The sequence below is a fragment of the Protopterus annectens genome, chromosome 3.part0, assembly GCF_019279795.1.
Source record: "Protopterus annectens isolate FY-2018-M chromosome 3.part0, PAN1.0, whole genome shotgun sequence".
NCBI lineage: Eukaryota > Metazoa > Chordata > Ceratodontiformes > Protopteridae > Protopterus > Protopterus annectens.
In genome coordinates this window covers 1,620,028,308-1,620,042,354 of record NC_056731.1, presented here as the reverse complement: position 1 = coordinate 1,620,042,354, position 14,047 = coordinate 1,620,028,308, and the positions used below count along the sequence as shown (strand labels likewise).

General features: G+C 44.6%; 1 protein-coding gene across 1 annotated transcript in view; it reads left to right on the top strand.

The window, feature by feature from the left end:
- UBR5 (ubiquitin protein ligase E3 component n-recognin 5) overlaps positions 1–14,047 on the top strand; it is a 3,965,620-nt gene that overhangs the window by 234,811 nt on the left and 3,716,762 nt on the right. Inside the window, exon 3 of the mRNA XM_044065648.1 lies at positions 2,890–2,931. Coding sequence (XP_043921583.1) covers positions 2,890–2,931 — 42 coding nt within the window. The remainder of the gene's footprint in view (positions 1–2,889; positions 2,932–14,047) is intronic.

Sequence of the window (14,047 nt, the reverse complement as noted above, 5' to 3'; positions counted from 1 at the left end):
TGGCACTTTTCAAAGAAAATTGGAGTTTGATTACCCAAGACAAATGGGTACTGGATATCATACATCACGGTTACAGGTTTTATTTCCATACCTTGCCTCCTTTCAAAGGCATGCCAGACATTCCTCCTCCACAAAGAATGGAGGCTCACAAGCAAATTTCACTGTTACTCCAAATAGGGGCCATACAGCCGGTTCCTATGCCAGAAAGGGGCCTAGGATTTTATTCTCGCCTGTTCCTAGTACCAAAGAAGGGGAACACGTGGAGACCAATTTTGGATTTATCTATCCTCAACACTTATCTGGACATTCCCAAGTTCAAAATGTTGACGTTGCAGCAGCTTTTACCTCTGCTGGGCAAAGATTATTGGATGGTAACTTTGGATCTCAAGGAGGCTTACCTTCATGTTCCTATCAGACTAAGTTGCAGGAAGTATCTGCGTTTTCGAGCTGGGAATTCTCACTATTAGTTCTCTGCATTGCCCTTTGGCTTATCTACTGCGCCCAGAGTGTTCACGAAAGTTCTGGCTCCAGTGATAGCTTTCTTCAGGCTAAAAGGAATACAAATCTATCCTTATTTGGACGACTGCCTGATTCTGGCTCAAGAAAGGGAAGAGCTTCTTCATCATTTGGAATATGTGATAGCAGTGCTAAGATGCCTAGGGTATTCTGTGAACGAAATAAAGTCCAGTCTAGTACCCTCTCAGGACATGTGCTTTCTGGGTGTGAGACTGAATATAGCATCCCAGATGGCCTTTTTAACCCCGGACAAACAAAAGAGTCTTTCCCTTTACTTCCATCTACTATCTCATCAGTCCGGGCTGACTGCAAGGACAGTCCTTCAAGCCTTAGGGTTCATGGCATCTTGTATTCTGGTGCTTCCCAATGCCAAACTGCATATGAGGAAGCTACAATGGTATCTCAAAATGTATGGACACAGCACTGCCAGGATCTGGACACTGTCATTCAAATAATACCTTGCATTCAAAAGGAATTTTTGTGGTGGGCTCAGGAATGTCACCTAAACAAGGGACTCTCTGTGACCCGGCCAGAGGCGAGTCAGATTTTAACGACAGATGCCTCAGACAAAGCTTGGGAGCTCATCTGAATGGAAAGTGGATACAAGACAAGTGGCCTGCCAGACTACAACATCTGCATATCAACATGAAGGAGATGTTAGCAGTCCAGTTTGCATTAATGGCTTTCAAGGAATTACTTCTTACAGGGCAGGTGTTGATTCTAACAGACAACACAACTGTCATGTGGTACATCAACAAGCAAGGGGGAACGCATTCTTATCCTCTATGCAGGCAAGCAATGATTTTGTGGGAGACTGCTCTCAGTTTACAGCTCAATCTTCAGGCAAGGTTTCTGCCAGGAGCACAGAACTCCTTAGCAGATGTGTTAAGCAGACAAATCATGGATCCCCACGAGTGGAAACTGGATCTTCATGTATTTCAGAAATTGACAGTGTCCTGGGGAACTCCAGACATAGATCTGTTCGCTTCTCCACTAAACCACCAGCTGCCAAAGTTTTGCACAAAGCGGTATCATCCCACAGCTTGGAAAGTGGATGCTCTTTCTTTCAGTTGGACAAATCTTCATGTGTATGCCTTTCCACCTCTGCCTCTCCTCTCAAAGGTACTTCTGAAGGTCAGACAGGACAAGCCAAGGATGATTTTGATAGCACCAGATTGGCCTCGACAGCACTGGTACCCACTACTGAGAAGTCTAGTACGGAAGCCTCCATGGCCTTTGCCTTTGATTCCACATCTGTTGTCCCAGGAGGACAGCCATTTGCTCAATGTCAAACTTCACTCTCTTCACCTAACAGCATGGCATATTCTGTTTTAAACCATAGAGGGTCTCAACTTCTACAGCAAGTTTTGAATGTGATTTTGGAAGCTAGAAGGCCTAGTACAAGGAAAGTGTACGCAGATAAATGGAAGAGATTTTTGTTTTGGAGTGCAGCTAAGGATTTGGATGTTTCTGAGCCTGATTTAAGTGTGGCTCTTCAATATCTTACTGAGTTATTGGACAAAGGTTTGTCCTTCTCTTCTATTAAGATTCATGCTGCAGCAATTTCAGCTCACTATGACTGTGACCCACCATTGTTTTCTCATCCTTTGTTCAAGCAATTTCTTAGAGGGGCAAAGAATTTAAGACCCCACGAAGAGCTCCTACTCCTGCTTGGGATCTCAATTTTGTGTTGGAGAAACTCACTCTACAACCTTTTGAACCTGCAGCGACTGCTGAGTTGAAATATTTGTCATGGAAGACTGCTTTTTGTTGGCCATTACCTCTGCAAGAAGGGTTTCTGAATTGCAGGCCCTTATGGCAGTTGAGCCTTTCTTAATTTTTCATAAGGACAGGGTATCTTTACGTACTAATCCTTCCTTTATGCCTAAAGTGGTTTCTAGTGTGGCTTTAAACCAAACTATTCATTTGCCTACTTTTTATGCAAATCCCCAAAATAAAGGGGAAAAGATTTTGCACACTTTAGATGTACACAGGCAGTTGCGATATTATTTGGACAGAACTAAAGGGTTCAGACAATCTCAGCAGTTATTAGTTTCTTTTGCTTTGTGCTCTCAGGGCAAGCCCGTGTCAAAACAAACTATTTCTAAGTGGATTGGATTTTGCATTGCTTTCTGTTATTCCCATCATGGCAAGGAGATTCCAGCTGGGATTAGGCCTCATTCCACTAGGGCTACTGCCACTTCAACAGCATTTCTAAGGGGGGTGGCAACTAAGGATATTTTGGAGGCAGCCACTTGGAGTTCAGTGCATACCTTCTCTAGGCATTACCACCTTCCATTGTACTCTAAATCCAGGGCTGGGTTTGCCACTGCTGTGTTGCAGGGCATTCTGGCAGCTCCTGCTTCATTATAGTTTAGCCATCCTCCCTTACCTCTGCTTTGGGATTCTACCCAAGTGTTAGGACTGCAGCAATGTGAGATGAAGAACATAGTACAGTTTTGTACCTACCATAAATGTAGATGTTTGAAGATCCACATTGCTGCAGTCAATTACCCTCCTTCCCCTCTGTAGTTTGAGGTGGTGGTGTGGGTTGGGTTATCCATCTGAGGTATATTGTGTTTTTTGTATATATTGTATATATTGTACATATTCTTGGTGTTAGGCTGGTTGATTGTTTAGCTGTTGCCTATGGGTTTGGACCTTTTTCTTTAGGGTCTTCTGACATCTGGGGCAAGAAAAGACTGAGGATATGACGTCGGTGATGCGCATTTGTACCCTGACGTTCTGATGTCAGTCAAATGCGCCCTGACCGACGTCAGCCTTATACTCTGATATTCGGGCCGACCGAGGGACAGCGGACTACCCAAGTGTTAGGACTGCAGCAGTGTGGATCTTCGAACATCTACATTTATGGTAGGTACAAAACTGTACTTTTTAGACATTGATGGTAATGTGTTTTCGGAATCAAGCATGTCTCCTGATTCCCTACCTCTGGCTCCTAGTAAGCCAGACGGATATTACAGGGTTCCTGACCCCCACTAATTTTTATTCAAAAATCCTGCTACTGACCCTGAAACTATCTCACAGGGTCCCAGAGGTGTAAAGGCCTCAACAGCTAAGAATCCTACTCCCTCTGATAGAGATTCCAGGGCGCTGGATAGATGGGGAAAGAAGGTTTATATGTCTGCAGCCTTGGCAATTAGGGCCTTAAACTGCCAGCTTCATATGCTTAAATATCAACAGCATGTTATGGGATTATTGAAACAGAAAATGATGTTGATTTCTGAATGTGTGGAAAATATAGAAATACAGGAATTATTGCATGCAGCAGAACATGTTGGAAAGCATACTTTGCAATGTGGTTTTGATTCCTTGGAGGCCTCTTGCAGGGCCGCAGTTACTGGATCTGTGATTAGAAGGCATGCCTGGCTCAAGTAGCAAAATCTGCTTGATCATGTTAAAGCTAAATTGTTGGATGCACCTTTACAGCATGATACTCTGGTAATAAGGCAGAAGAGGTTTTAAAGAAAATGGAAGACAAAGCTAAATCTATGCAAATTGTAAAAGATTTCTTACAAGTGCAGCCACCCATATTCAGTCAACACTGGCCTACAAAAATTGGTCCTTTCCTGTGTCCGACACAGCCTCACGGGGCAAGTCCAAGCGCTCAAAAGGCTCTAGATACCACTCCCAGGGTGGTTACAAGTCAAAGCAATGGGGTGCCTCTTCCTCCAAATCTGAAGGAAACAAAGTGCAATCCTACAGTAAACAGTCCCTATGACTTCCCTCTGCCATCCCCAAGCACTTACTTTTGGCAGCCCCCTTAGGGGGAAAATTAGCACTTCATGCTCAAAATTGGCAGTTAATTACCCAGGACAAGTGGGTATTAAACATAGTATCCCAGGGATACAGATTTCATTTCCATACCATGCCAATTCCAAACGGTTGGCCAGATCTGCCACAAAATCACTGGGCAGAGGCACAGAAACATGTTACGTCCCTCATGGATATGGGGACTATTCAAACAGTACCAAAACAGGAAAAAGGACAAGGGTTTTATTCAAGACTGTTCCTGGTACCAGAAAAGACCATGCCTGGCGCCCAATACTGGATTTTTCGATTTTGAACACATTCTTGGACATACCAAAATTCAAAATGCTGATGTTGCAACAGCTTCTGCCCATGCTGGGCAAGAACGCTTGGTTAGTGACTCTAGACTTAAGAGGCATACTTGCATATCCCAGTAAGGGAATCGTGCAGAAGATACCTCCGTTTCAAGGCTGGTTTTATGCACTACCAATTCTCTACAATACCCTTTGGCTTATCTACTGCTCCCAGGGTCTTTACAGAGTGCCTGGCACCAGTAATTGCATTTTGCAAACAAAGAAGCCTGCAAATCTATCCTTACTTGGGCGACTGTCTCATTTAAGCAGAAAACAAGGACATTCCTCTTCAACATCTGGCGTTTGTAAAAAGGCTGCTAACATGCCTAGGGCACACAATAAACTAAAAGAAATCTCAACTGGTACCCTCTCAAAACATTACATTCCTGGGCGCAAGCTTGAATACAACTACCCAGATGGCTTACCTTACGCCAGACAAGCAAAGGCAACAAACTATTTACTTCAAACAGATGGCAACGAAAACCCAGTTATCTACAAGGCAAATTGTGCAGGTTTTGGGGTTCATGGCATCCTGCATTCTACTAATTCCATATGCAAGACTGCATATGAGGAAGCTACAGTGGTAAAGTTTGTAGAGTCATCATTGTCACAGTCTGGAAACCATGATTCCTCTCATTCCCTGCCTACAACAGGAGTTTCTTTGGTGGGCAGAGACATGTCACCAGAACATGGGATGGTCTTTCACTCAACCCCCTGCCACCCAATCCCTAACTACAGACTCCTCAGACTATGCTTGGGGGACCCACCTGGCAGTGAGATGCATTCAGGGCATATGGAGCCCAAAACAAATGCATCTGCATATCAACCAGAAAGAGATGTTAGCTGTTCAGAATGCCCTCACAGCCTTCAAGGACTTATTTCATCCAGGACAACTACTGATAAAGATGGACAACACCACGGTTATGTGGTACATAAAAAAGCAGGGGGGTACACATTCCTACCCCCATTGCAGACTAGCCATGGCATTGTGGGGCACAGCCTTGACTTACCAAGTACATCTTCAAGCTCAATTCCTGCCAGGAAAACAAAATACTCTGGCAGACAACCTAAGCAGAAATATTATGGACCCTGACTAGTGGAAACTGGATCCACAAGTCTTGAGCATGATAACAGAGAAATGGGGGAGTCTAAACATAGATCTATTTGCCTCTCCCCAAAATTATCAACTGGACAAATTCTGCACAAGGACTTACCACAGACAAGCATGGAAAATGGATGCCCTATCCTTCAGTTGGAAAAAAAACTATCAGTCTACGCCTTTCCTCCTCTGCCTCTTCTTCCCAGGGTCTTGCTAAAGGTCAGACAGGAAAAAAACAAAAATGATCCTAATTGCCCCAGACTGGCCTCGCCAGCACTGGTACCCAATTCTAAGGAATATGTCTCCACTCCCTCCTTGGTACCTGCCTCAAGTACCTCATCTACTGTCTCGGCAGAGCAATCAAATTCTGCACAATCAGCTCCAAACTCTGAACCTGGCAGCATGTTTGATCATGTAATTATTCAAACACCTCTCAGTAAATCTGTGATGGATGTCATTTTGGAAGCCAGAAGGCCTAGTACTAGAAAATCTTATGCTGATCAATGGAAGAGATTCTGTGCTTGGAGCCAAGCACAAGGAACGGACACAGCAAAGCCAAATATTCCTCAGATTTTACAGTACTTGACAAAGATGCTTGACAAGGGCCTATCTTTTTCATCAATAAAAATCCATACCTCTGCCATCTCGGCTCATTACAACACAGAGCCTCATCTCTTTTCTCATCCTCTGCTAAAGCAGTATCTTAGAGGGGCCAAACATTTAAGGCCTCGTAGAAGATCACCATCTCCTGCATAAGACCTCAATTTTGTGTTGGAAAAGCTCACCCTGCCTCTATTTTGAACCACCAGCTACTGTGGATATAAAGTTTTTTATCTGGGAAGACAGCTTTCCTTCTGCAAATGACTTCAGCAAGAAGGGTTTCAGAACTACAGACCCTCATGGCTGTGGAGCTTTTTATTACATTTTACCCAGACAAGGTGTCCCTCAGGACTATTCCTTCCTTTATGCCTAAGGTGGTATCCAGTGTGGCTCTTAACCAAACTATTCAACTGACAACTTTTTACCCAAATCCGCAGAACAAGGGGGAGCGGATTCTGCATTCCTTGGACGTACACAGACAACTAAGATTTTACTTGGGACCAAATCTCTAAGAAAGTCTGAACAGCTACTGGTGGCATTCGCTGCAGGATCAGAGGGGAAGGCTGTTTCAAAGCAGACTATTTCAAAGTGGATAAGACACTGCATTCGTTTCTGCTACTTGCACCACCAGGGCTGCATCTACCTCAGCAGCTTTTCTCAGAGAGGTGCCAACCAAAGACATTCTAGAAGCTGCTACTTGGAGCTTTGTTCATACTTTTACAAAGCATTATCATTTGCCTCTCTTCTCGAAGTCCAGGGCAGGCTTTGCCACTGCAGATGTTCATCGTGTTATACTGCTGCAGTCATCACACTTGGGTTATCTTGCTGTCAGGCAGCCCCACAGTCTGTCGAATCCCAAAGTCTTGGTCCGGCATCTGTTGTTGTCGCTTCTTCCCTGATGTCAGTGCGACAGGGGTATAAAAGAGGCAGCCAACACCATTTTCTTCAGTCTTTCTTGCCACGCGGTGCCCGAAGCAGAAGCAGTTCGCAAGTGCCGGTCGGCTAGCTCCTGAGATTTTCGAATTGAATTTCAGCCCGAAGTCTTCTCTAAAGCTAAGTACCCCATTGGGGAAACTTTTCTTGCCTCAGACAGATGTCATACAAAGTTTAATAATTGCATTTCTTGTGGGAAGCAAATACCTCATAAGGATTTTCATTCTTATTGTATTCCTTGCCTAGGCCCAGACCACAACGTCTCTGGTTGTCGGTTTTGTGCTAGGTTCAACAAACGTACAATCAAGCGTCGGGCAGAACTCGCCCATTATTTTGGCAGAAAATTTAACTGTAGCATGTTGTCGGAGCAACCGACATCAGCAATGACTATAAAACTCAAGGATAAGGACAGGCAGCCAAGGCCAAGACCAGATACCGAGGCCTCAGCAAGGCCTGCCGCCGGTTCTCTGGTTTTCAGCGAGGCGCCTACGCAGCCCCTGACTACCGCTGATTTAGAAATTGACGGCCTCCCAGACCGAATCAGCTGGGCCTCAGGAGCCAGTTTCATCTCACCCCTCAGACGCCAACCCTGACGGTGATCTGGAGATTTTGGACAGGCCTTTGGTTTCTGAAGGTGTCTTTAAACAGACAGCTATTTCTGTTGAGTCTTATGCTAAACTTAAAGCCCCCTCAAAAGTTAGGAAACCGGGTCCTCAGACCCCCCCCCCCCCCCACAGGCCCCTATGCCTAAAAAACAGATGCTCAAGATGGCTGAGGATTTAATTACCCTTATCAGGGGCTCCCAACCCCCTCCTGACAAAAGGCCTAGACTGGAGGAAGATTATCCTTCCTCTGACCAAGCATCCATTTCCTCAGCTAACTCTGAGGACTAGGATTATTCCTTCCCTCCTTATGAAGACTCAGATGCTGAAGAGTCCATTTCCTCTGTCTCCCCCCCCCTGAAGACTACTCTTTTGGGGAAACTTTACACACCATGAGGGAACACTTCCACTGGGAAGGCCAAGATTACTCTGACTCTAAGAAAAGGCTCCGTGAGTTTCTTCTTCCACAGCATAGACCCCTTGCAATTCCTCCAGTTTTAGACATTTTGGATGATGTCCACACCAAATCTAGTCTAAACCCAGACTCCTTACCTCCTGCACCAGCTATACCAGACAGATACTACCGAGTTCCTGATTCTCATAAGTTTCTATATAAAAGCCCTGTTGCAGACCCCGAAACCATTTCCCAGGGTCCCAAAGGGATTAAGGCGTCTACTGCTAAGAATCCACTACCTTCTGAAAGAGATTCCAGAGCATTAGAAAGATGGGGGAAGAAAGTGTATACGTCTGCCACATTGGCCATAAGGTCCTTAAACTGCCAATTCCACATGCTAAAATACCAGAAGTACTTGATTACACAGTTAAAGCAGAAAATGATCCCTCAGACAGATCAACCTGATTTCAAAGAGATGCAGGATTTGCTGCATGCAGCAGAACAGGTGGGAAAAGCATACCTTACAGTGTGGTTTTGATTCATTGGAAGCCTCATGTAGAGCAGCTATCACAGGATCTGTAATTTGTAGACATGCTTGGCTAAAAGAGCAAGCCTTACCAGAACATGTCAAAGCAAAGTTATTGGATGCTCCATTGCAAAAAGATGTGTTTGGTGTCAAAGCAGAGGAAGTCTTAAAGAAAATGGAAGAAAAGGCAAAATCTATGCAGACAGTCAAAGATTTTTTACAGGTACAACCTCGTTTCAGCAGAAACTGGCCATAAAAAAACTGGTCCTTTCCTGCATCAGACCGACCCCAAAGGGGTAGGTACAGACGCCCAAGTGGCAGAGGCCAGCCACAAGGTTCTTTCAGGCCTAGACAATGGCATACAACAACTCAGAGGTGGAGACGAAAGATCTCAACCCTTCAGGAAACCAACACAATGACTTCCCGCTTCACCTGCCAAGCAAAATTGCCTTGGCAGCACCTTTGGGAGGAAGACTGGCTCTATTTCCACAAAATTGGCGCATCATAACAAAGGACAAATGGGTTCTGGATATTATTACCCGAGGCTACAGATTTCATTTTCACACTTTACCACAGATGAGAGAGGCATGCCAAATCTGCCTCCAAACCAATGGGCAGAGGCACAAACGCAAATTTCAGCTCTCATGGATATGACAGCAATTCAAAAGGTACCTACAAAGGAGCAAGGTCAAGGTTTTTACTCCAGACTATTTCTAGTACCAAGAAAGGACAAAGCCTGGAGACCCATTTTAGACCTCTCAATTCTAAACACATACCTGGAGGTACCCAAATTCAAAATGCTCACACTACAGCAGCTTATTCCCATGCTGGGCAAGGAGTCTTGGATGGTAACGTTGGACCTCAGAGGCATACCTGCATGTCCCTATCAGACAAGATTGCAGAAGATACCTCAGATTTTTGCAGGTACAACGCATCATCAATTCTCTACATTGCCCTTTGGCTTATCTACTGCACCCAGAGTATTTACGAAATGCCTGGCATCAGTAATTGCATACTGCAGACAATGAGGAATACAAATTTATCCATATCTGGACGACTGCCTGATCCAAGCAGACAGCAAGGACATTCTATTACAGCATCTGGCATTTGTAACAAAGCTGCTAAATTGTTTTGGGTACACAGTAAACAAAAAAGTCAAAGCTAATACCCTCACAAGAGATAATATTCCTGGGTGCCAGCTTAAATGCAACGGCCCAGATGGCTTACCTCACGCCAGACAAAAACAACTGACTCAGTACTTCAAAAAGATGGCAACTTTTACCCAGCTCACTGCAAGGAAAATCCTGCAGGCAATTGGGGTTCATGGCATCATGCATTCAACTAGTTCCATATGCAAAGCTGCATATGAGGAAATTACAATGGTACCTGAAAAGTGTATGGGCTCAACACAGGCACAGCCTCGAAACAAGTATACCTCTCATTCCTTGCCTTCAAAAAGAGTTCCTATGGTGGGCTCAAGCATGTCAAATAAACAAGGGTCTTCCTTTTGTCTTACCTCCAGCAAACCAAACTATGACAACAGATTATTCAGACTACGCCTGGAGAGTACACATAGCAGGACAGTGCATACAGGGCAAATGGTCTGCAAAACAAATGCATCTACACATCAACCAAAAGGAGATGCTAGCTGTGCAAAATGCACTGACAGCCTTCAAGGACCTCTTGCATCCAGGACAACTACTAATAAGGACAGACAACACCACAGTTATGTGGTACATAAACAAACAGGGAGGAACACACTCCTACCCTTTATGCAGACAGGCAATGACCTTGTGGAACACAGCATTGACTTACCAAGTACAACTGCAAGCACAGTTCCTGCCAGGAAAGGAAAACATATTGGCAGACGAATTAAGCAGAAATATGGCAGATCCGCACGAGTGGAGACTACACCCACAAGTATTTTCAATGATAACTCAAAGGTGGGGACACCCAGTCATAGATCTATTTGCCTCCCCCAACAATTGCCAACTACAGAAATTTTGCACAAGGACTTATCATTCCCTAGCCAGGAAAGTGGACGCCCTATCATTCAAATGGACAGCATTGACAGTCTATGCCTTTCCACCACTACCTCTATTGACCAAGGTATTCCTGAAAGTCAGATCAGAGAGACCACAAATGATCCTCATTGCTCCGGACTGGCCACGTCAGCACTGGTACCCAGTACTAAGGAACTTGACTCACAGCCCTCCATGGATCTTACCTCAATTCCCACTTCTGTTGACTCAGCAAAACTCTCATATCCTTCACAGTCAGCTCAGGACTTTTAAATTTAGCTGCATGGAGAATACCTTGAATTATCAATCAATGCGTCTCTCAAAAGACGTCCTGAATGTCATTTTGGAGGCCAGGAGGCCCAGCACCAGAAAAACTTACTCAGACAAATGGAAAAGATTTTGTGCATGGCACCAGGCTAAAGGCCAAAATCCTGGAATACGAAACATTCCTCAAATACTGCAATACTTAACTGAGATGCTACACAGAGGCCTTTCTTTCTCATCCATTATGATCCATGCTTCAGCCATTTCAGCTCAATATAATACGGATCCTCCCATATTCTCACACCCTTTACTAAGGCAGTTTCTCAGAGGGGCTAAGAATATAAGACCCCCCAGAAAACCCCCAACGCCAGCTTAGGACCTCAACTTTGTTTTAGAAAAATTAACACTGCCTCCTTTCGAACCAGCCTTCTCAGCAGAACTACAATACTTGTCATGGAAAACAGCTCTGTTGCTGGCCATCACCTCAGCACGCAGGGTCTCAGAACTACAGGCACTCATGGCAGTGGAACCTTTCATCATTTTCCATCAGGACAGAGTCTCTTTACGAACTAACCCTACCTTTTATGCCAAAGGTAGTATCCAGTGTGGCTTTGAGTCAGACCATTCATTTACCCACCTTTTATCCAAACCCCCAGAATAAAGGAGAAAAACTCCTTCACTCTTTAGACATTCACAGACAGCTACGTTACTATTTGGATAAGACAAAGACCGTCAGAAAAACTGACCAACTCTTTGTATCCTATGTTGCAGGCTCACAAGGAAAGGCTATTTCAAAACAGACAGTCTCCAAATGGATAGCACATTGTATCCGCTTTTGCTACTCGCACCATGGGAAAGTAGTGCCTGTTAATATTAGGTCCCATTCTACCAGGGCTACAGCAACCTCAGCAGCCTTTCTCAGGGGGGTTCCAACCAAGGACATTCTGGAGGCAGCTACTTGGAGTTCAGTGCACACCTTTACCAAGCACTACCACCTTCCATTATACTCAAAACCCAGAGCTGGTTTTGCCACTGCAGTTCTGCAGGGCATCCTAGCTTCGCCTAACCCAGTTTAGTACCAGCCACCCATCCATAGCTTTGAGATTCAACCCAAGTGTGATGACTGCAGCAGTATAACACGAACATAGTACAGTTTTGTACCTACCATAAATGTAGATGTTAGAGTGTATATACTGCTGCAGTCCAAGTTACCCTCCCACCATCCCCTCTACATATCAGGGTGTTACTTATAACTCCATGTACATCAATCAATTGGATGCATGTCTATATGGTGTATTTGTTAACAGCTAAGTACTATTGTTTATCTACTAAGGTATTTTTGCATAGTTATTTGTATTGCCTTCCTAGTTGGGGGCACCTGGCATCTGGGGCAAGAAAAACTGAAGAAAATGGCGTCGACTGCCTCTCTTATACCCCTGTCGCACTGACGTCAGGGAAGAAGCGACGACAACCTTTGCCGGACCAAGACTTTGGGATTCGGCCGATTGCGGGACAGCCTGACAGCAGGATAACCCAAGTGTGATGACTGCAGCAGTATATACACTCTTAACATCTACATTTATGGTAGGTACAAAAATGTACTTTCTGCAGGGCCTTATAGCCGCTCCTAATGCTGTTTAGTTCCAGCCTGTCATCCATAGCTTTGGGATTCTACCCAAATGTAATGACTGCAATAGTGAAACACAAAGAACATAGTACAGTTGTGTACATTTACCATAAATGTAGATGTTCAAGTGTATTCACTGTTGCAGTCCGGGTTACCCACCCGCCATCCCCCTTTTTTCTAGAACTTCTGTTCCCTTCACTATATGCTACAGCATCTGTGGTGTATTTGCTTTTAGATGAAGGTAAAGTTTATGTTGTTACAATTGCATATATATATATTTATACTCTTATTTGGGGGGCACCTGACATCTGAGGCAAGAAAAACGGAAGAAAATGGCATCTGCTGCATGTTTTATACCCCTGACGACCTGACGTCATGGAAGAGGAGACCGCAATTGACGCAGGACCCAAAGCTTTGATATTCAGGCCGACTGAGGGCAACCTGCCAGCAGATTACCCAAATGTAATGACTGCAACAGTGAATACACTTGAACATCTACATTTATGGTAAGTGTACACAACTGTACGTTTTGATTCCTTGGAGGCCTCTTTCAGGGCTGTTGTAACTGGACCTGTGATATGAAGGCATGCTTGGCTCAAGGAGCAAAGTCTGCCTGACCATGTTAAAGCAAACTTGTTGGATGCTCCTTTACAACTGGACCGCCTCTTTGGTTATAAGGCTTAAGAAGTGTTAAAAATTTGGAAGTTAAGCTAAATCTATGCAAACTGTGAAAGATTTCTTACAAGTGCAACCTCCAAGATTTAGTAGGCACTGGCCTACTAAGAACTGGTCCTTTCCAGTCCCTTTGAGAGCCACTCAAGTCAAATCTAGACATTCCAAAGGCTCCAGGTTTCAGTCGCAAGGAACTTTTAGAACAAAACAAGGGGGTGCCTCCACCTCCAAATCTGGAAACAACAAGGCACCTCCCTATGGTAAACAGTCTCAATGACTTCCCTCTACAATCACCAAGCACTTACCTTTTAGCCGCCCCTTTGGGGGGGGGGGACTGGCACTTCATGCACAAAACTGGCAACTTATTACCCAGGACAAATAATATAGTATCCCAGGGATATAGATTTCATTTCCGCATGTTGCCAATCCCAAACGGATGGCCAGACCTACCCCCAAGTCAGTGGGCAGAGGCCCAGAAACAAGTTCTGCCCTCATGAACATGGGGGCTATTCAGCCAGTACTAGAAGAGGAAAAGGGACAAGGTTTCTATTCAAGACTTTTCCTGGTACCCAGAAAAGGCAAGTCATGCTGTCCAGTTCTGGACTTATGCACTCTAAACACATTTCTGGACATTCCAGAATTCAAGATGCTGACTCTCTTCAGCAGTTA